The 21324-nt window shown below is 39.4% G+C and overlaps 1 protein-coding gene across 1 annotated transcript in view; it reads right to left on the reverse strand.

Annotated features, from left to right (window-relative positions):
* The window catches only part of Ryr3 (ryanodine receptor 3), a 359038-nt gene that overhangs the window by 238695 nt on the left and 99019 nt on the right, over window positions 1-21324 (reverse strand). Inside the window, exons 13-16 of the mRNA XM_076849384.2 lie at window positions 13532-13700; window positions 12061-12196; window positions 9922-10017; window positions 5975-6093 (exon numbers count right to left, since the gene is read on the reverse strand). Coding sequence (XP_076705499.2) covers window positions 5975-6093; window positions 9922-10017; window positions 12061-12196; window positions 13532-13700 — 520 coding nt within the window. The remainder of the gene's footprint in view (window positions 1-5974; window positions 6094-9921; window positions 10018-12060; window positions 12197-13531; window positions 13701-21324) is intronic.

The following is a 21324-nucleotide window of genomic DNA, read 5'->3' on the forward strand; positions in this document are numbered from 1 at the left end:
CTTTTCATCTGGCCTATCAACATGCTTTCATCTGTTCCGCCTTGGAGTGATGGCTGCAGGAGCCTTGCTGTCACAACCAGAGGAAAAGCAGAGCTTAATCCACATACAATAGGAACTGCAAAGGGAAAAAGGCTCTGCAGAAAGCACCCAGCCTAATGGAGCAATGCCTCACCTATAAATAAAAGATGCCATAAAGAATCCGGTTGACAGTGCTTAGGCTTTTAGCAGGCATTTCTTTGTGTTAAACTGAGGAATGGGGGCAAATTCTCTCTTTCTAAAAAATTTCATGTAGGCAGGGCTAGCCCACCACAGGGAACACACACACAGTGCCTAGAGGTCATCTGTACTTTCTGATTGAGAGGGAGCATCTCAATGAATTCTGGAAAGCTTGGTAGGCAAGACAGATTCTGATGCGTGTTTACCCATGGTCATTTCCTTTTCCTCCTGAGCCCTGAGGACACTGCATTTTCCAGGCTCCCGTGCAGGTTTGTGGGATTTTATGACCGAGTCTGGGCCATTGGGAAGTAGGTGGCTGTGATGTATGTCACGTTTAGGCTTGGTCTGGAAAAACTCTCCCATAGAGCCCTGTGTGTGTGACATCTCTCCCCAGATGTATTAATTCAACAAAGGACTTGGCAGCCCAAGGGTATCCTTATTGCAATCCCTGGACTGGGTTGTCCAGGAGCTTGCTAGAAACACTGATGCTAGAATCCCCATTCTTACTGAACCCCAGGGATTTTGTGTTAACAAGATGCCCAGAGATCTCCAGGAACTTCAGGAGCACATTAGTCTTGAAGCTCTGCCCTTAGAGAACACCTCTCTCAATGAACACAGAGCAGTTTTCCCATCGACTGGGCTTGGATTGTGATGTGAGCCAAATTAAATATCTATGCTAAGCCACTGAGAACTTGGGGTTGTCTGCCTTAGGGGTAGGCATCCCTAGTCAACAGTCCTTTTGGTGGAGTTCATTTGCTTCAGGTTGTAATCCATGTTTCATTAAGAGCCTCTCACTTTGGGATAACATTAAAACAAAACAAAAAAACTTCATAGCAAAGGAAACAATCAAGGGCATGAAGAAAGAGATTCCAGAATGGGAGAAGTTTGCCACCAGCATCTTGGATAGGGTGATAATTTCCAGGATATACAAAGAACTCAAACTTAACACCAAACAAACAAACAAACAAAGGAACACAATAACCCAATCAATAAATGGGCAAAAAAACTAAGCAAACACTTTTGAAAAGAAGAAATATGAATGATCAAGAAACATATGGAAAAATATTCAACATCTCTAACAATTAGAGAAATGTAAGTTAAAACTATACTGAGACTTCATCTAATTCCAGTCAGAATGTCAATTATCAAGAATACAACAATAAATGTTGACGAGGATATGGGGAAAAGGGTACACTCAAACACTGTTTCAAATTGGTACAACCTCTCTGGAAAGCAGTATGGAGATTCCTCAAAAAACTAGGAACGGAACCACCATTTGACCTGGTAATACAACTCCTGGGTATATATATCCAAAGGATTAAAATCGGCATACTACAGTGACCTAGCCACATCAATGTTTATAGCATTACAGTTCACAATAGCTAAGTTAGGGAGCCAACCTAGGTGCCATCAACAGATGAATGTATAAAGAAATTGTGCTGTATACATACATTAGAATATGACTCAGCCATAAAGAAGAATGACTTTATGACATTTGCTGGTAAATGGATGAATCTGGACACTTTTTTGCTAAGTGAAATAAGCCACTCCCCCCAAACCAAAGGTCAAATGTTTTCTGACATGTGGAAGCTAATCCACAATAAGAGGAGGGATAGAAGTTAAGTGGATTAGACAAAGGGAATGAAGGAAAGGGACAGAGGATAAGAAAAGACAATGGAATGAATCTGACATAACTTTCCTATGTACATGTATGAATACACTACCGTGAATCTCACCATCATGTACATCCAAAAGACTAGGGTCCTAATTGGAATAAGATATATTCCATGCTTCCATAATGATATCAAAATGGACTCTGTTATGTATAACTAAAAATAACCAATAAAAATTATAAAAGATACTATTCATTTCATTAAATATAGTCTATTTGAAAACAAAAACACTAAACATAAACAAAGCCTCTCATTTTTAACACCATTATTCCCTATCCTAAAGATATGCTTATGATGAGAATTCTACTTTTATTTTTAAAAAGTTTAAAAAAGTCTTATTTTAAAAAATGCTAACTGTACTTTTGTGATTATTATTTCAAGTTCTATATTTGAAAAATAAGTGCTCTACAGCCTCTGACAGATTCTGCCCTCCATGTGCATGAGAGATGAGTGGGTGGGAATGTTTCTATATTGCCATGGCTGCCAGGAAACTCAACTGATTTTATGGAGCTACTGGAGCAAAGATGTGGGAGTTACAGTTTGTTTCCTTGCATTCATTCCTTTCCTAACCCAGGTGAAACTTTTGATTCTCATCTATACTTTTTTCAGACTAAAGATATTATAATTTTACCATGTATTTTTCTCTCAGGTGGCTTTCAAATACTTGAGAAACAAAGAAGATAATAAAAAAAATTATCTGTGATGGATCTTCTGCTTTGAGCAGATTTGGAATAGGGTAGTTTGGGGGATATACTTTGTTTTTACTAATAAAAGCTTACTCCATGAAAAAGTACAGGCGATTGCTATAATTTTCTACATTATTCTTTCATCAAACAATAAAATCAGTGCTACTCAGAGTGTTAACTGATAAGGCATCTGTTTAGCGAGGTGAGTTCTGTAGATATGAGTTTCCATCAATTCAAAGACAGACAGCAGTGACTTCTGGCTCTACTCACATCTTTTATTCATTTATTAAACCTCTGACAAACACATATGAATGCCTACATTTGATATCCGAGTTTGGCACCATGGAGATTACAAAGATGGCAACTTCCTTGAAGGAACTTACAGTGGGTGAGAGAAATAGATGTGTAAAATTAACTCTCATGAAAGGCAGATTGGAACAACCATTGTAACAAAGAACAAATCGTATAATTGAAAAGACCAATTCCAACTAGGATCAGAAAAGCCTTCATGGAAGGAATGGCACCTAAATTTGTATCTGCTCTTCAAAACTTAGTTTATGTTTTATCTAGAGAAAATTTTGAGGGGTCCTGGAAAAGGAGTAAGGGGGTGCTGAAGGATCCACAAAAGCCAAGTCTCTGAGAAGTCGCAGGGCAGAGTGTGTTCAGATAAAAAGGCGGTGGGTGGTTTCCGGTCTACCCCTCTGGTCCTTTTCATTCCCAAGATTGTTATTTCCCTTTAACTCTCTGACCCCCAATTTGATCATGCTTTAGATGAGTGGTAATGCTTTCCACGGAAGCAACACAACTATATTAGAATGAAAGTGGTATGAAATTGCAATTTTTAGTATAAAAATCACTGCTCTTCTATATAGTCTTGATTCTAAGCACTATTAGAGGTGGCATGAAATTGTTAAATCCATGAGATAAACAAACCTTTTCCAAAGGAAAACATGTCATGACCCCAAAGACCACTCTCATAGATAATAGGGGGTCCTCAAACTTCAATGTGAGAACATTTTTTTTTTTTTTTTGGTGTGTGGGTGGGTGAGTGTGTGTGGTGCTGGAGATTGAACCCAGGGCCTTGTGCATGCAAGGCAGGCACTCTACCAACTGGGGTATATCCCCAGCCATGAGAACCTATTCTTTGAAAATGCCTTCTAGTTGTGAATTTTCTACTGTGAAGAGTTCTGTATTTAAATAATTATAAAAATAAAGATCATAAAAATTAAACAATTCTCTTAGGATAGGAGGGCTCTAAGTTTGAAAACTTGAGCTTGAGAAACACTGTGAAGAAAATTAAACCTCTGGTCCTAGACATCACTTGTGAGGTGTGGGGTCCCTGGAAAACGGATTATCATCTCAGAACCATGTCCTGGCCTCGTTATACCTTCATCAGGTTGAAGTAATGATGCTACTCCAGAGGGCATAATGAAGACCGAAGAGGATGCCTAGGAACATGGGCCCTGGTTAAGTGCAGAATAAGTGTTAGTCATCATCATTATCATTGTTATGAAGACTTCTGGGGTCCCCATGACTCCAGAATTCTCCATGGTGAGTCACTGTCTTTACAGAATCACATAAATGGTCAGAGACTCCTGAAAATGTATCACTGGAGAAAACGGCAGCCTGGATAAGAAAACATTTTGTTGGCATCTTCCAAGCAAAGATGAAATGTTATGGAAGTCCAGCCTACACTCAGCACAGTACGTTCTTTGCAAAATGACCTCAAACACACTGGTGATGATTTGAGCTTGGGTTTCTCTGCAAATAAAAGGTATCCAATCCGATAATCAGTACTAGAGTATCTGAAGTCATGGCAAACCAGCTTTGGCCCAAAATCCCATCAAAAGATAAAAAGGGGACCTTCTTAATGAGAATCTTAGATACCAAAATCACACTGTCTCAACTTTTGCCACATTATGAAAATTTGTCAAAAAGTTTGGTGATTCTAGAAGATTGGAGACTGCCTTCCTAGTATACTCAGTAACTTATCAGTGTGGGAATTTATTTTTAGCCAAGTACAATGACATTCTGGGCCTCAGTTTTTTTCAGTTGTGGAATGGGCAGAATACTGGTCAACTTGCTGCAAGCTGAGCCTTTGGGTAAAAGAGGCCATAAGGAAACAGACTATTTATGGATTGCATTATGTATTATCATAGAGAAGCCCCTGGGGCAGTGAAACAAGAGCAGCTTCCCTGGCACAGGGCTCCCCTGACATCTGTATGTAGATCATGGCTCATACCTCCTATTGCTCGTGGTTTATCAGTTATTCTTACTGCACTGTGCTGACAGGAAGGAACATGTTGGAATGTAGAAAAGCTGGACAGAGGCTGGAGCCTCATGCCTGCTTTTGATTTACCACATTTGAGAAAGCAATTACAGACCCCACATATTTCTTTCTGTTTGCCAAGCAATTTCACAGATGCTGAGGACTAAGGGCTTTTCTGTTTCCTCAGGATGTTGCACATCATGTAGTCAATGCTGCAGGGGCTTGATCTCCTGGACTTACTGAAACGTGTCTCAAATATGCAGCCCTCTGAACAACAATGGCGAGAGGAGAGGCCCAGGGACTGAGCTAATTTCCCTCTACTCTGCAGAAGCACAGCTGCTGTCCCACATACCCCATCATGCCACCTGCTCTTAGAATGCACCCCTTGGCCTGTGAGTTACTTGTCTACCTTCTCATTAGTAGTGTAGCCTCAATATATGGTCTAAGTGTGAGGAGCCAGAATAAAATTCGTATTTTTATAGATTTCCCTAATAGATCATTGCGTCTTGGAGATATAATTTCATAAAAAAAGATACGTTAGAGATCTCAGAAAATTGACATGGAATGCCACCTTGGTGAGGGGCATTGTCCCCATGTCACAGATGAAATGATTGAGGCCTAAAGTCACACAGCTGTTTTGTATCAAAGAGAGGGATCAGTAGCTTGGGTCTTCCTGTTTGCCCATGCAGAATTTCTTTTACTTGCCTTGGTTTGACTCATTAAATCTGTATTTCATAACAAGGCAAGTTTAGCAAGCCTTTCTATATTACTTGAAATCCAATTTCTGTGTATCTTCTCTACATGGCTTGGTGTTCCAGGTTTTCCACTAAGCTCCTAGACCTTAGGAACCAGTCTTGCATAGCTGGCCATGGACAAGGCCCTGTGTAGTGCCCTTCTGTGAGCTGTGTGTTTAGGGCCAATGATGATGAACACGGCTTCGGGAAGCTGGGGGGAATCCGGGGAGACCATCTGAGATTTCGTGTGGCTGCCTGGTTTGCAGTGTGCTTGTAGGCAAGAAAGGAAGAAATAAATCCATATACTCTTAGTAACACAAGGGTTACTGAGTGGTGGGGACAGGAAAGCTGGTAAAATCAATAAATCACTGTTTGGGTCCTTCTTTCCACACTCACCTTGTGATTCCGCCCGTGCTTATCCAGCAGGGAGATGATGGACTTGATGTGACCCTCGGCTATCAGATTTAAGGCTTCTGGGCTTTCAATCAAAATGCAGTGCAAAACTTCCAAGATACCTACATGAATGTGACAAAAAATCATTTGGACATTAAATAACTTGCAGAACTGACCATAATTTAGAAACCTGAGGGCGAAAAAAAATCATCCTGAGGGGACAAAATATCATCAATTCTTTGAAGCTATTAAATATTCCCAGCCAGAGGAGAGAGGCAATCATCTCTGGAAGACTTCCCTTGAAGCCTCTAAGGGAAATGCAGTGTGCAGTATGGAGTTGACTTTAATCAGCACTAACCCCATCTCTCTTTTCCTGGACAAAGACATGATCTTTATATGCTAAAAAATATAAAGCAGCAGCTATAAAATGGAATTCTTAATTTGATCAAACCAAATAATACTTCATTTAAATATAGATATAAAAATAGTTTCTCACACTTCAGTATAAATTCTAAAGGTCATTCAAGTAATTTAGAAAACATTCTGAACTTGACCTCAGAATAAAAGTTATTAGTATTTCAGGTGTGCTAGTATGTCGTACAAACTATAAGCTCACAAAATAAAAATGATTTGGCTTTTCCTCTTTTCCTGACACACTGTTTGATTTTCCCTATCAAGTGAAGGCTTAAGAAAAATGAACAAGTATCCCTGCAGCCTGACACACAAAGGTAACATTGTCACAAAAATTCAAGGGAAGCAGATGGCTAACAGTTTCATTTCTTTTATTAAGAAAAATGCTTTTGATTTTGTTTTTAATCAAGGTTTTCATCACTTATCCTAAAATGAAATCTACCTAACAAGAGAAGGCACTGAAAAGAAGGATAGAAAGATACGTGCAGTCCTGGACTATGAGAAAAGTATCAAGACCTTTTTCTTTCCAGAGAGGGAACTGTATCTGCCACCTGAACTTGTTTTGGAATATGAAAATTGCTGCATCTGATGGCATGGTCACTCACTAACAACAGATGGCTCAGGTTCTGAGTCACCAAAAAGGGCTACAGGTGTGATTGAAAGGTGATGGGGGTGGGCAGGTCTGTGAAGATTTTTCCTCTTATTCTAGGGTCATCCTTCAATTCTACTTGTAACCAAAATGGTTAGGACAGAGTCCAGCAAATAGGAGTACAGCAGGAGTTAGAAGGATACCAGGGTCACTGGATGGGGTTGTTTCAAGGGCCCAGGATGAAGATAAATGCACAAAGCAAAATTTAAAAAAGGAATGATTGTAGAAGGCTGCGTTACAGCAGTTAAATCAAGTTGTATAAGTTTCAGGAAACTTTGGGAATTTGTTCCTTGTTGTTAAAATAATTTTGTGAGGCTGTTTGTTATAACATTGGTTTGGATCTGAAGTGACCACCACAACCCAAAGCTCATGTGTTAGGCAATACAAGAAAGTTCAGAGGCGAGATTATGAGATCTGTAGCCCCATTAGTTCATTGAATTAATAATTTGCATGGACTACTGGATGGTTGTTGAGAGCCACAGCTGAAGGGGCCCCAGCAAACTTTCAGACTGCCAGCTGATGAGCTGAAGGGGTCCCAGCAAACTTTCAGACTGCCAGCTGATGATTGGCTCACAGCGGCCCCAGCAACATCTAGCTGATTGGCTCCTCTGCGGTGATGCTCATTGGGCTATTTCCCTGCCCTTTCAGACCACGGAGCTGCTCATTGGGGGACTTTTTTGGCTCCGCCCATGCGACCCAGCCAATCGGCCTCAAGAGCAGGAGGATTGTGGGAGGAAGAGGTTGTTGGGGTGTGTGGCGTGTGGGAAGCCGGTGGCGGCAGTTGGGCTCTGAGGGTTTTTTCCTGAGGAGCTGTTATGTTTATCTTGTGTGGTTCTAAAAATAAAGTTAGTTTCTTTTGACAAGTGGCTCCTGAATTGTGCCCAGCCAGACTGCGGCATTTGGTGGCTCGCACGGGGAGTGACTGAGGGTAAGTAAACCGCTCGCCCCTGAGGGCAGGGTGAGAGGATGGGGAGCCATTTTAAGATTCCTCTTTTGTTTTGCTTCATTTTTGTTTTAAGTTGCCTGTCCCTGGAGATGAGTGAGACGGAAGAAAAACCGCTCACTTCTGAGGAAAAACTATTTACGTCTGAGGAACAGATAGGGAGAAAGGACGGATGCACATGTAAGGAGGATAGAAAGGCTATAATGAATTTTTGTTGTTCCATTTTTATTTCATTCTGTCTCGGTTTTGTTTGGCGTCATCTTGTTGGGTTGTATTATAGTAGAAATACGGGATCAGAAACTAGTAAAAAACAAACTGAAAGAGTGTTAAGTAAATTGTTAGAGGAAGGAGGCATCCCAGTAAAATCAAGAGCAGTCAGGGCATACGTTGATACAATGCAAAAATGTAGCCCATGGCTTTTTAAGGAGGAGTTATTAAATATATCACAATGGAACCATCATGGTGAAGATTTAAAAAGAACAGAAAAGAACAGCCCAGGAACTCTGCCAGCTGGCACATTGGCATTGTGGGCGCTGGTATCTGGTTTTCTTAGTCCAAAACCTTCAATTCAGACAAAGGTAGAGGAAGGAGAAGACATATTGATTCAAGTAAATGAGGAGGTCTCTCAAGTTAGTCAGAAAGAGGAAAAGATTCAAGTAAAAGAGAAGGTCTTTCGAGCTAATCAGACAGAGAAAGAAAGTTTAGAGCAGAAAAAGCCATCAGGGGGAAAGTTACAAAAGGAGACTGCTACTAAAACCTTTCTATCACCAGAGGGCTTAAGTGTCCAACCAACTGCCACCACCGTCTTCCTCCCTTCTGTTTGTCATGATCGTTCAGCTAAAATTTGGGGGCCAACAGAGGTGAGGCAAAGAACCTCACCTCCCCCGCTGGTACGAAGACCTCTACACAGGTGTGGCTGTATACTGGACTGGTAGTCAATGACGGGTAAGATCCAATTACTATGGTACCAACCTAAGACAGGAGGCTGACGCCTTGAGGTCAGCTCATCCGATAACGGGTAAGGACCATATGTACTATTGGACAACCTAAGGCAGGCACGGTCCCTAAGCCACATGCTTGTTGTTTAAACAGAGAGGGGGAGATGTTGAGAGCCACAGCCGAAGGGGCCCCAGCAAACTTTCAGACTGCCAGCTGATGAGCTGAAGGGGTCCCAGCAAACTTTCAGACTGCCAGCTGATGATCGGCTCACAGCGGCCCCAGCAACATCTAGCTGATTGGCTCCTCTGCGGTGATGCTCATTGGGCTATTTCCCTGCCCTTTCAGACCACGGAGCTGCTCATTGGGGGACTTTTTTGGCTCCGCCCATGCGACCCAGCCAATCGGCCTCAAGAGCAGGAGGATTGTGGGAGGAAGAGGTTGTTGGGGTGTGTGGCTTGTGGGAAGCCGGTGGTGGCAGTTGGGCTCTGAGGGTTTTTTCCTGAGGAGCTGTTTTGTTTATCTTGTGTGGTTCTAAAAATAAAGTTAGTTTCTTTTGACAAGTGGCTCCTGAATTGTGCCCAGCCAGACTGCGGCAGATGGTAACTTAGGTAGGTGGGGTGTTGCTGGAGGGAACAGGTCATTGTGGGAGTGGCCTTGGGGACTATATCTTGTCACTGGCTCCTTGCTCTTGCTGTCTCTGCTTCCTGGCTTCCATGACCTCGGTAGCTTTCCCTTACCATGCCTTCCTGCCAGGATGTTCTGCTTTACCTCAGGCCCAAAGCAATGGAGCAAGACTCACCATGGCCTGAACCTCTGAAACCATGAGCTCCAAATAAATGTTTCCTCCTCTAGGTTGTCCTTGTCAGGTATTTTGGTAACCATGAGGAAAAGCTGACTAACATAGAGGGTTATTGGCAAGGCAGAGGAAAAGATTTAGCTTTGTTTTCTTTTTTACGGAAAGAAAAAAAAAATCATCCTCTCCACTTATTGTTTTCTGTCAGTACTTACCTGAGGAAGATTCTAGTCTGTCCAATTTGCTGATCAGCCAGTCAAGGTTATTAGAGAACTGAGCGCAATTGTTCCTGTTGCCACGAATGAGAGCAGCTGCAAACAAGGAAAGTTCTGATCACCCAGGTTAAAGTGCATAACAATGGGCATAAACACATGGAAAGCTGCCGAATACCTCACCTGATCAGGAACCAAGCACTGAATGGCCATCTGACGTGCTTAGCCCTTTGATACAATTCTGTTTCTACATTTAGAAGAGTGAAAATCTAGCATTCACTCACTCACTTGACACATATGGTTCAGTGGGTTGTTGAGAACAGAGCCATGGGGTAGAAGAGGCAGATTCTCTGCCTTCATCAAGAAGGGGGTAGAGAAAATAAACATAAACTAATAACTTCAGATAGCAATAAGCAATAATTGAGTATCTGCTCATTTACTGATTTAAGAACTCAACTTCCTATGTTTTCTAGCAAGGGATTTGTTATTCTTCTGTGCTAAAGGAAGGTGTTCCAGTGAACACAGCTGGAAAGGTTTGTTAAACTAACAGATACATGATAACAAGTAACAATTGCATATCTAAAACATACCACTATGTGACAGTAGTTCTCAAGGTACCATCCCTGGATCAGGAATGCCAGGATAACCTGAGAACCTGTTCTAAATGCACATTCTCAGGTCTGAGGTGGAAACTTGGGCAAGGGCCTGGCACCTGAGTTTTAATCAGCCCTCCAGATGATTCTAATTCCTGTTCATACTTGAAAGCCATTGGCAGATGATATTGCAAAGAGGGAGGGAATGTGCTGTCCTTAGAGTTTTGCCAGTCAAGGCTATGTATATAACCTTCCACCCTTGAGGCAAATACAGTAGATGCAAATCTGGAACAAGTCCATGTAAATGAATTAGCCCCCAAACAATTTTCTGCATGTGGTTGGTTCATAGGGCTTGGGATTTTACCAAGATTAGTAAATGGTAAATTAGGATACAGAAAGATCTCCTCCAGGACCCCTATTCTGCTTCTCCAGAGTCAGTGAGAGTAGAATTCCTGAGCTGCTATTCAGGTCAGCTTCAGTGAATGTAGTAAGCACAGAGTTCTGGAATCAGACTGCTGTGTCTCAAACTACAGCTCTGTCACTAACTGGATATGTGACATTGGGCTATGAGCATCTCTGTGACCAGTCTCTCTTTTTTTTAATAAAACAGAAAAAATAACAGGAACTATACTTCAAAGTGTTGCTTTGAGGATCAAAAAGGGATTCTATTCCTTGGCACACAGAACTCCATAAATGGTAGCCATTGTTATAATAACTACCAACTTTGAGCAGTATTATTACAAAGGACTAGAGTTTTAGGAGCCCTTACAAAATCACACAGTATAAGGTAAGTGTCCTATTAATCTGATCCCCAATATGGAGAACAAGTCCAGACATGTGTCTGTTCTCCTTGGGCCCACTGGACTTTCTAGGAACTTCTCTAGTCAGAAACACACCTCAGAACAAAGCCCTAAGAAGTGTTGCTTTGTTACAGCATTTCAGTCATTACTGGTGGCCACTTTCTCACACAGGCCGATTCTGTCCTCTGAATGGCTGCTGGGCTGGGCCTATGGGATAGACACTATTATTCCAGGCAGCAGAACATCACCTCACATCCAGGATGTGATGTGAAAGGCGGTGCTAGAATATTTTTACTTCTTGCCTTTTTTCATTCCATCAAAGCGAAACAACAGATATAGCCAATGGGAACCGTGACTGACTACCAAGTGGACGAGTGAAAGGAGACAGAATTTAAAAGAATAACAATTCTCAAGCTATAGATGTTATCTTTGCAAAAATTTAAAACTAGAAGATCTGTTCTGGTCCTGTTTCCTTATGCTAAACATAAGGAACAGAGGTTTAGAGAATTTGACTGTCAAGGGTTTCATAGGTAGTTTTGGCAAAACTGATCAACTTCTGCTTCCACTTGCTGCCGACTTCCAGCTCCGAGTTTGGAAAGTACAATAAGCTACTATTTAATAACAGTTCAGTTAAAATCAAATGGTTAACAAAAGATTCCCAAGGAGGAGGCTGGAAAACAGGCTGAGTGCTCCTATGGAGGTCCCAGGTATCCCAAGTCTCCCCAGGATGGAGCACCATGTGTACTCACCTAGCAACTTGTAGAGGAGGTTCAGAATTTCCTTCCAGGCCATACCACTCTCCTCCCTTGCAATCCCAGCAAAGTGTGCCACGCTATTGTAGATATTTAAGCGATCAATGCAGTTTAACACAAGGGCCAACATTCCCTGTGAAGGAGAGTTGAGGAAAAGGAAAATATTCCTGATGAAGAAAGCAGGATCCCTTTCTCTTTTCCCTCCCACACCATTCACCTTTTAGAGCAGAGAGTGGAAAGATGCAAGGAGACTTTCATGGTAGCAGTTTTGTTTTTCCTTCTTAAAACAAATATGCATTTTGATGTCTCAGAGACCTAAATAGCATCCATTTCAGGAATGAGTCAGCAACCTCCTCTGATGGGTTTGCCCCCACGTGCCGTGTTTAACTCAATCCAGGGACATATTGAGAAAGAGGGAGCGGAGAATGAGTCTCACAAAAGCTTGCTTTCCGTCTGGTTTGAAGTGATTCTGACTCACCCAGAAATAGTTCTGGATATAGTACCTATTTTTCTCTTAAATAAGTTCCAGAAATTCCATTCAGATGTACAAGACAACTATGCTTGCTTCCTCTTTCCACCTCCATCCCCCAAAAGGTGGGATTTAGAGACAATAAAACCAAAAAAAGAATTTCAGCTATTTTTCCATCCAATGTGCAATACTATGCCACCAAGTAAAACCATCTGTGCCTAGCTGTTCTTAAATAGTAGGAGGGAGATGTTAAGTGCAGTCTCAATAGCTTATAAAGCATACAAAATCTGCACCCTCCTCAGCCCATGTCTGCTTTAGCCAGAAGACCTACTAGGGATGGCTCCACATGCTATACCACTAATTTTGGCAGTGTCCAAAGGATAATCCCTGCCCCCATTGCATGGAAAGCTAAACATGATGCATCAGATCATGGACATCCAAATTTGGAGGTTTTTGAATTGACTAAGGTCATACACAGCTAGCAATGGGGCCAAAATGAGAGTGTTTAGGTCTTATAAACCTTCAGTTGGTGATTCTAAATCTAGGAGCCACCCCAATGACTCAGATGTTCAAGTTCCAACATCAAACCTTGCATCATCTGCATCTTTCTTTTAAAGACACTCTGGATGTGCTAGAATCTAGGCATTTGCATTTTTCAAACAGGTTTCCTAGGTAATTCTGATGTCTCTAAAATTTGGGAACTACAGCCAAAGCCATGCTATAAGCTTAGATTTACTGAAAATGTTTTTTGGATACACATGCGGCACTGAAGCTTTAAAACCTAACCAGTTTGAAGGTGCCAATCACTGCTAATGTAAGTGGGGGTGGCTGCTGGGGAAGGTCAGCTCCCAGTAAAGCCTTTTCTTCCTAGCTTCTGCATCTCCTTCTTGTTCTCCAGATTGTTTGTAAACTTGTTCATGCACAAGCTAGATTGTGGTCATAGAAATATTTTGACTCTGGATGCAAAGAGAATCTCACTTTTAATTATTTTAAACTCACCTCTTCCTTAAAAAGATTCTGTCTGTTTTTGAGGGAGCGAAGTTTGTTCTGCTTATCTTCATGCCGCATCTCCTCCTCTGGGGGCTGGAAGTAGGCTATCAAGTCCTGTAGAGTCTGCAGGACCTCTTCTATTGGCAGGGTGACCGGGGCAGCTGTACGATTGTTTCCACTAAAAATCATAAGATGACAGACTCACACACCACTCTCCAGTGGGGCCCTGACAAGCATCCACCGGGTCCTGGCTGCAAATGGCTTCACATTGGGCACAGCTAACTGCTTCTTGGGGGCAAGCTCTGTGCCAACAGCTATAAAATGAGGTTGGTCAACCCATAGAGCAATAGAAGAGAATATGTGAATTCAATTTTAAAGTTATTTCATAACAAAGAGAAATGATTCCTTTGCACATTCATTTTTCTCCAACTTATAACTTATCCTATTAAAATTGCTGCAGTATTTCAGTATTTAGTTTCAAACAGGTCTTCCCAAAATGTGTGATAATGATTTTATGTAATCTAAATGATGAATTTCAACTGTAGTTATTAAGGTAGTGACTTCTACATGTAGCAGATGTCTCCCTTCCAGTTACCCTGGGTGTCTGTCACACTTTTTTTCTCTTTAAATTAAAATGCTTAAATAATAAACTTAGTAACTCACAGTCATTTTAATCCCTGACACCTTCTTCTTGGAATAGGTTAAACAGGCTTCACTGGGTCTCGCCATTCATCTACATCTTGGTTTTCCTTCTCTCCTCATCTACCTCTTTCTGTGTCTTTGTCTCCTGAAATGTCTGCATGAGTTTTTGTCTTTATATTTCTATGTGTGAGCATGCACATGGCTTCTGCCTTCATCCCATCTGTAGAATGTCTCTCTTTCCCAGTGTCCCCCATTTCTTGGGATCTTTCCTGTCTGTGTTAATGTCTGCTTCTGTTTCTGTGTCCCATCACCTCACTTTCTCTACCAACTCTCTCTGTTGTGTTGCTCCTATCTTCCATGGTTCGTGATCTCTTTTTAACTTTCCTAACATTTCTATAGTTAAATCCTTTCACAGATGTGGAGAGAAACCACAAACCTCTAGAGATACCAAAGTGAGCCTTCATTGCCACTTCTCCTTGTGGAATACCCCTATGAACCTCTCTGAAGGCAAAGACTAAGAGAAGAGAAAAGAAAAAAATTGACCCATCCCCTGTGGAATTGCATCATCAAGTCCCATGTGATTGAGAATTGGCTGAGTATGCAAATGACATTGGGGCTCCTCCTTGTTCCATTTCTAAGGAGTTCTACTTTGCATTCACAGTGCATTTAATCACTCAAATACTGTTATATATTAACCTGGACACATGCTAAGAAAAGATAATCTCTAAGCCTAAAGCCAAGACTCAACAAACTAGAAATGCACAGGAGGTAAGGTGATAATCATTGCTATTTAGTATTAAAAAAATGCCATGGGTCTTACATGGGTGTGGATCACCAGTGGGCTATAAGCTTATTGGAGTCAGAGAGGTATTTTCTTCCCATCAGTGTGTAGCCAACTCCTCATAGGACCTGGCATGGGGTTAGTCCTTGGTTAAATGATTGCAGATGGCTGCCTGGGATACCAGTGGACACAGAACTGATGCGGAAAAGAGTGCAACAAGGACAAAGACAGAGGCTTGGGAACACAAAATTCAATCCAGTATGACTTTTCACTTCCAGATTCAGTGAAGGAATGAATTCATTTTCCTAAGGATTTTAGGAAAAAATCTTAAGGGCTAGACTTTTTCTTTCCCTTTCTTTTTCCTCTCTCTTCTCCCTTCCTTCTTACCATTTTTGATTATGTAGGGAAATATAAAAAAAGCAGTTTATATATGTATTTTTCTCTTTTTTTCTTCTAATTGATTTAATAAACAGCTGGACATGTTGTCACACACGTGTAATCGGACTGAGGCAGGAGGATCTCAGCCTGGGCAACTGAGAACCCTGTCTCAAAATAAGTAAATAGATAAATAAATAAATGGGTTAGGTTTATTTATTTTGTCAATAAATAAATAAATAAATGTAACTTAGTGATATAGCATTCCTCAAAACAAAAGGGCTGGAGATATAGCTCAGAGGAAGAATACTCCTGGGTACAATCCCTAGCACCACCAAAACAAAACTACTAATTGCATGAATCAATTATATAAACTGCATTACTGGGTCTATAATATATGAAGATGTAATATATATGGCAAAATTATCATAGAGGAGGAGGGAGAAACAAAATAATATTGGAGCAGAGTTGCTTTATTTTCTTAATATTAATTTAAAGTAGATATTTGAGACACTGTGGTCTCTAAAGAAAACACTAAAAGAATAAATAAGAAACTCAATCAAATAATTAAAATAGTTTACTAGAAAATATCTATTTGACTCAAAAATAAGGTGGTAAAGGGGGAACAGAAGAGCAAAAAGAACCTGAGATTAAAAAAAAAAAAGAGCAAAATGTAGACATAAACCCAAGTATCTGAATAGTTAGATTAAATATAAATGGATTAAACACATCAATAAAAGAGAAAGATTATCAGACTACATTTGAAAAATAATGCAATCTATGTTGTCTACAAGAAACACACTTTAGATTCAGACTCAAGCTGAAAGTACAAGAACTGAAGATGATGTATCATGCCTGCAGTTGCTACTATCCATGTGTAAGACATCTAGAATGATTCTACAAAAACAGGCAAAAATGTTCATAGGAAAAAAAAAGACAGTTCATAATTATAAGAGTCAATTTACCAGGAGTATATACCTATTATAAACATAAATATCTAACAACACAAAAAAGAAGTATATAGCAAAAACTTACAGAATTGAGGGAGAAGACAAAATGTAACAATAATAGTTATAAAGGTCCATACCCCCTTGTCAATCAGATAATGTAATTCAATACACCATATCAATAGGAGACAAAAACACACTATCATCTTGATAGGCAAAGAAAAAGCATTTGATGAAATCTAACACCCATTCAAGGTACAGAAATTTTGAACCAACTAGCAACAGAAGGGAACTTCCTCAACCTGATAAAGGACATCTATAAAACAAAACTACAGAGACAACATCATACTTCCCCCTAAGATCAGAAACAAGACAGGGGTATCTGCTCACAACATTTTTATTCCACATTGTAGTGGACATTCTTGCCATTATAATTATGTAAGAAATAAAAGGCATCTTTTGGAAAGGATAAGACTTTTATTCACCGATGACACAATACTGTATGTAGAAAATTCTAGAGAAACTACATAACCCCCCCACCAAATTCCAAAACGAAATAACAATAAAGAACTCCCGCCAAAACTAAAAAAAAGAATTTCTATTAGGTAAAAGTGTATTAGTATTTTTAAAACTCAGTTTCTATGTAGCAGTATTTCTGTACACCAGCAATGTACAATCTAAAATCAAATTTAAAATATAATTTTACTCATAGTATAGCACCAACAAAACTCAAATACGTAAGAATAAGTTTTACAAAGTAAACTTAAGACTTATATACTGAAAACTACAATGTCTGAGAGGAATTAAAGAATAAACAAATGGAGAGACATTCCATGTTTGTGGATCATAAGACTAAACATTACTAAAACAAGTCTTCTTGAAACTCTTCTGTCGATTGAATGCAATATCTATCAACATCTCAGCATGCCATTTTTATCTCTTCAGAAATTGGCAATTTCACCCTAGAAATGTACTCAGAAAAGCAAAATACTCAGAAAAGCAAAAGCAGTGTTTAAAAGAACAAAATTAGAGAACTCTGCGTGACTTCAATACTTAGTATATAGTTATATTAATCAAGAGTGCTGTTTTTGAATACTGAGAGGCACATAGATCAATGGTCATTTAATTTTTGGCAAAGGTGCTGAGGCAATTCAGTCAGGAAAGGTAGTCTTTTCAGAAAATTATGCAGAGAAAAACCTGATAGCCATGTGACCCCCATGTGAAAAGATTAATTTACACCCTTACCTCACAACCTACACAAAAATTGGTTGAAAATAGATCACTGACCTAAATGTAAGAGTTAAAATCATAAAACTTTTAAAAGAACACAAAGGCTTTGGGTTAGGGAGAGTTCTTGGATATGACATCAGCGGTATAATCCATAAGCAATTATGATGTTAAACTAATCAAAATGTAAAACATTTTCAACAAACTTCAATATCACCATCAAGAAAATGAGAAGGAAAACCACACACTAGGAGAAAATATTTGCAAATCAAATCTGGTAAAGAATTTGTAACCAGAAGATACAAAGAATTCACAAATCTCAACTAGAGGGCAAAAGATCTGATTTCAAAGAAACAAAACAATCCCACTTTATCAAAGAAGAAACCTTTGGTCAATAAGCTCATGAATTGATAGTTAAGATTATTGTTCATTCTGGAAATGCAAATCAAAGCCATGACACACTACTTCCTACCCACTATAATGGATATAATCAAAAAGGTCACAATAATTGGGTGCGATGGCTCACACCTGTATTCCCAGAGGCTTAGGAGTCTGAGTAGGAGGATCACAAGTTCAAAGCCAGCCTCAGCAGAAAAGCAAGGCACTAAGCAACTCAGTGAGACCCTGTCTCTAATACACACACACACACACACACACACACACAAAATACCAGTAAATGTGGGCAAGGATGTGGAGAAACTGGAATTTCACACATTTTCTGAGGGGGCTATAAAATGGTATATCTACTCTGGAAAGTTGTTTTAGTTTCTTAAAATGTTAAACACACTGAATGTCTATTGAGGGATAAACGAATAAACAAGACATGGTATTTATACACAATGGAGTATTCTTTGACCTTAAAAAGGGATTAAATTTTGATACATTATACAACATGGGACAAATACTGTCCTTGAGGTACATAGAATGGTAAAATTCCAAGAGTCAGAAAGTAGAAAAGAAGTTTCCATAGTCTGGTGTGGTGACACATGCCCCTAATCTTAGCGGCTCAAGAAGCTGAGGCAGGAGAATTGCAAGTTCAAAGCCAGCCTCGGCAACTTAACAAGGTCCTAAGCTATTTAGCAAGATCCTGTTAAAAAAAAAAGGGGGGGGGGGCTGAGGATGTACCTAAGTGGGAAAGCACCCCTGGTAACAAAATAAAGAACAAACCAAAAAGTTTCCATAGGCAGTGGGAGAGGACAATTGGGAGTTATTTCCAAAAACGCAAAGATTGATGATAAAAATTCTGGAGATGGATAGTGGTGATGGTTACACAGTGATTAATGTACTTAAAGTCAGTGAACTGTACACTTAAAAAGTGATTTTAAAATAGCAAATTTTGCATTATATACATTCTGCCACAAAATAAGATACAAAAAAGTTAAACAATTTTGCATATCACTTAGCAATTCTACTCCCAGGTATTTACTCAAGAGAAATTAAAGGATATATCCAAAAACTTTTAGATTAACATCTATAGAAACATTCCTCATAGTAACCTAAAATGGAAACAACCAACTGTGATATAAATCTATCCATTTCTCTCTGCACACTCAGTTGTTCACACACACACACACACACAAATACTCCTCAGAAATAAAGGGACAAAATGACATGGATAAACTGTAAAAAAAAAAACATAATTCTAAGTGAAAAAGAAAGATCCAGAAGAGTTTTTAAAATTATTTATCAATTTAATGCTTTGAGAAAAAGAAAAAGAAAAAAAAAGCTGATTAATGGTTTCCCGGGGATGGGGATGGTAACTAGAATAATGTGCAATGGTCTTAGGAAATGTTTTTTAGGGTGATAGAAATGTTCTAAACCTGAATAGTGATTATGGTTGTAAGCTCTGTAAACATCAAATCTCACTGAATTAAATACTTAAATGAATTTTATGATATATAAATCAACCTCAATAAAGTTGTTTAAACATTTTTTTCCCAGTGTCAGGTATGTAACTCCCACTGACTTAAAGAAATTTTATTAAAATATAATCCACATATGATACAGTCCACCTATGGAAAGGCAACAAGACCTAATGTTTTGTAGTGTATTCATAGTAATTCTGTCCTTACTAGTTTTCCTACTTTTCCAAAATACCCCCCACATGTATTAGCAATCACTCTCTCCCCTCACAAAGACTCCAGCCCTGATTAACAATTGACTACTTCCTTGTCTTTATAGGTCTGCCTGCGCTAGATGTTCCATATAGGTGAAATTACATACTATGTGGTCCTTTGTGAGAGTTCCTCTCAGCACAGTGTTTTCAAGGTTCATTCACACTGTAGTATGTATCAGTAGTTCAATAATTTGGACATAAAAAAGGAATTTTATGGCCAAAATATTTTTCACATTACATATATGGCATACTTCATTTATCCATTCATTAGCTCATGAATATTTGGGTTGTTTATACTTTGGGGCTATTATGAAAAGGGATGCTATGAGCATTTGTATACAGGTGTATGGGTGGACATACGCTTTAATTTCTCTTGTGCATAGACCTAGGAGTTGAATTGATGGGTCACATGGTAACTCTCATGGTCAACCTTTTGAGGAATCTCCAGACTATTTACCAGAGTAGCTACAACATTTTACAATTCCCACACCAGTGTATGAGGGTTCCAATTTCTCCACACACTCTCCCACACTTCATTAACTTTTCTGGATTATAGCCATCCTAGTAGGTGTAAAGGGTATCTCTCTGTGGTTTTGATTGGCATTTTCCTGATAGCTAATGATGCTGAGCATATTTTAATGTGCTTATTGACCAATTACGTATTTTCTTTGGACAAATGCCTATTCAGGCCCTTTGCCCATTTTTAATTAGTTATTTTGTCTATTTTTTCTTTTGTTGCTTTTGCTCTTGGTATTATATTTGAGAAACCATTGCCTAATCTACGAAAATTTATGTTTATATCTTCATCTATCTATATTTAGGTAGTTTTCAATCTCACATTAAACTTCAATACATTTTGAATTAATTTTTGAATATATGTGAGGCAGGGGCCACTGAAATTTATAAAAGATTTAAGGGAAGTGTTTGAACAAATTGAAGTTCAGATAAATAACACCACCCTATGTAGACGGTGATGATTTTGGTGCTAGTTGGGCCACATGAATAACTCATATTTGTTTGCAGCTATCTTTTTCTGCCTGTATTAAGCCACTTATTTTTAGATCTTTTTTTGAAGGAGGTATGTAGTTTCTGGAAGTAATGAGACATAGAAAAGAGAATATATTTTCCTCAGGGTCACAGGAAACTGGTGCCAGAGTCAAAAGTAAACAAAAGATTGACTTTCAGGTCTCAGTTCCATCACTTAGTAGAAATACTTCTATTATCACTCTTTCTTCAATTTATAGTAACAGAATCTCTGAGTTATACTGGGTACACAGCCAGACAGCCAGACATATATTTCTCAGCCTCCCTGAAACTAGGCTTGACTGTGTGACTAAGATTTAGCCAAGGTAATGCTAGATAAATTCTCTACTTCTGAATCATATCCTTTAAAAGTCTATCACTCATTCACTCGTCTTTTTTCTTTTTGCAGGGAAGATTTCAGCAAGGTGGTGTTCACTATTTTTGACTGTGTGGGTGAAGAAAATATGCAAGGACAGTGGTTCTAACTGTGGCTGAATGTTGGAATCACCTAGGGAGCTTTAATAAACTACTGGAATTTGGATCTCACCTCCAGAGATTCTGATGGAATTGGATGGAGACACAGCCTAGACATCAGAATGTTAAAACAGCTATCTGGATGAACCCAACATGAAGATGAGGTTAAGATCTCTACTCTAGGGCAGTAGTTTCAACTTTAGCATGCATCATCAAC

Source organism: Callospermophilus lateralis, chromosome 3, assembly GCF_048772815.1.
Source record: "Callospermophilus lateralis isolate mCalLat2 chromosome 3, mCalLat2.hap1, whole genome shotgun sequence".
Lineage (NCBI taxonomy): Eukaryota > Metazoa > Chordata > Mammalia > Rodentia > Sciuridae > Callospermophilus > Callospermophilus lateralis.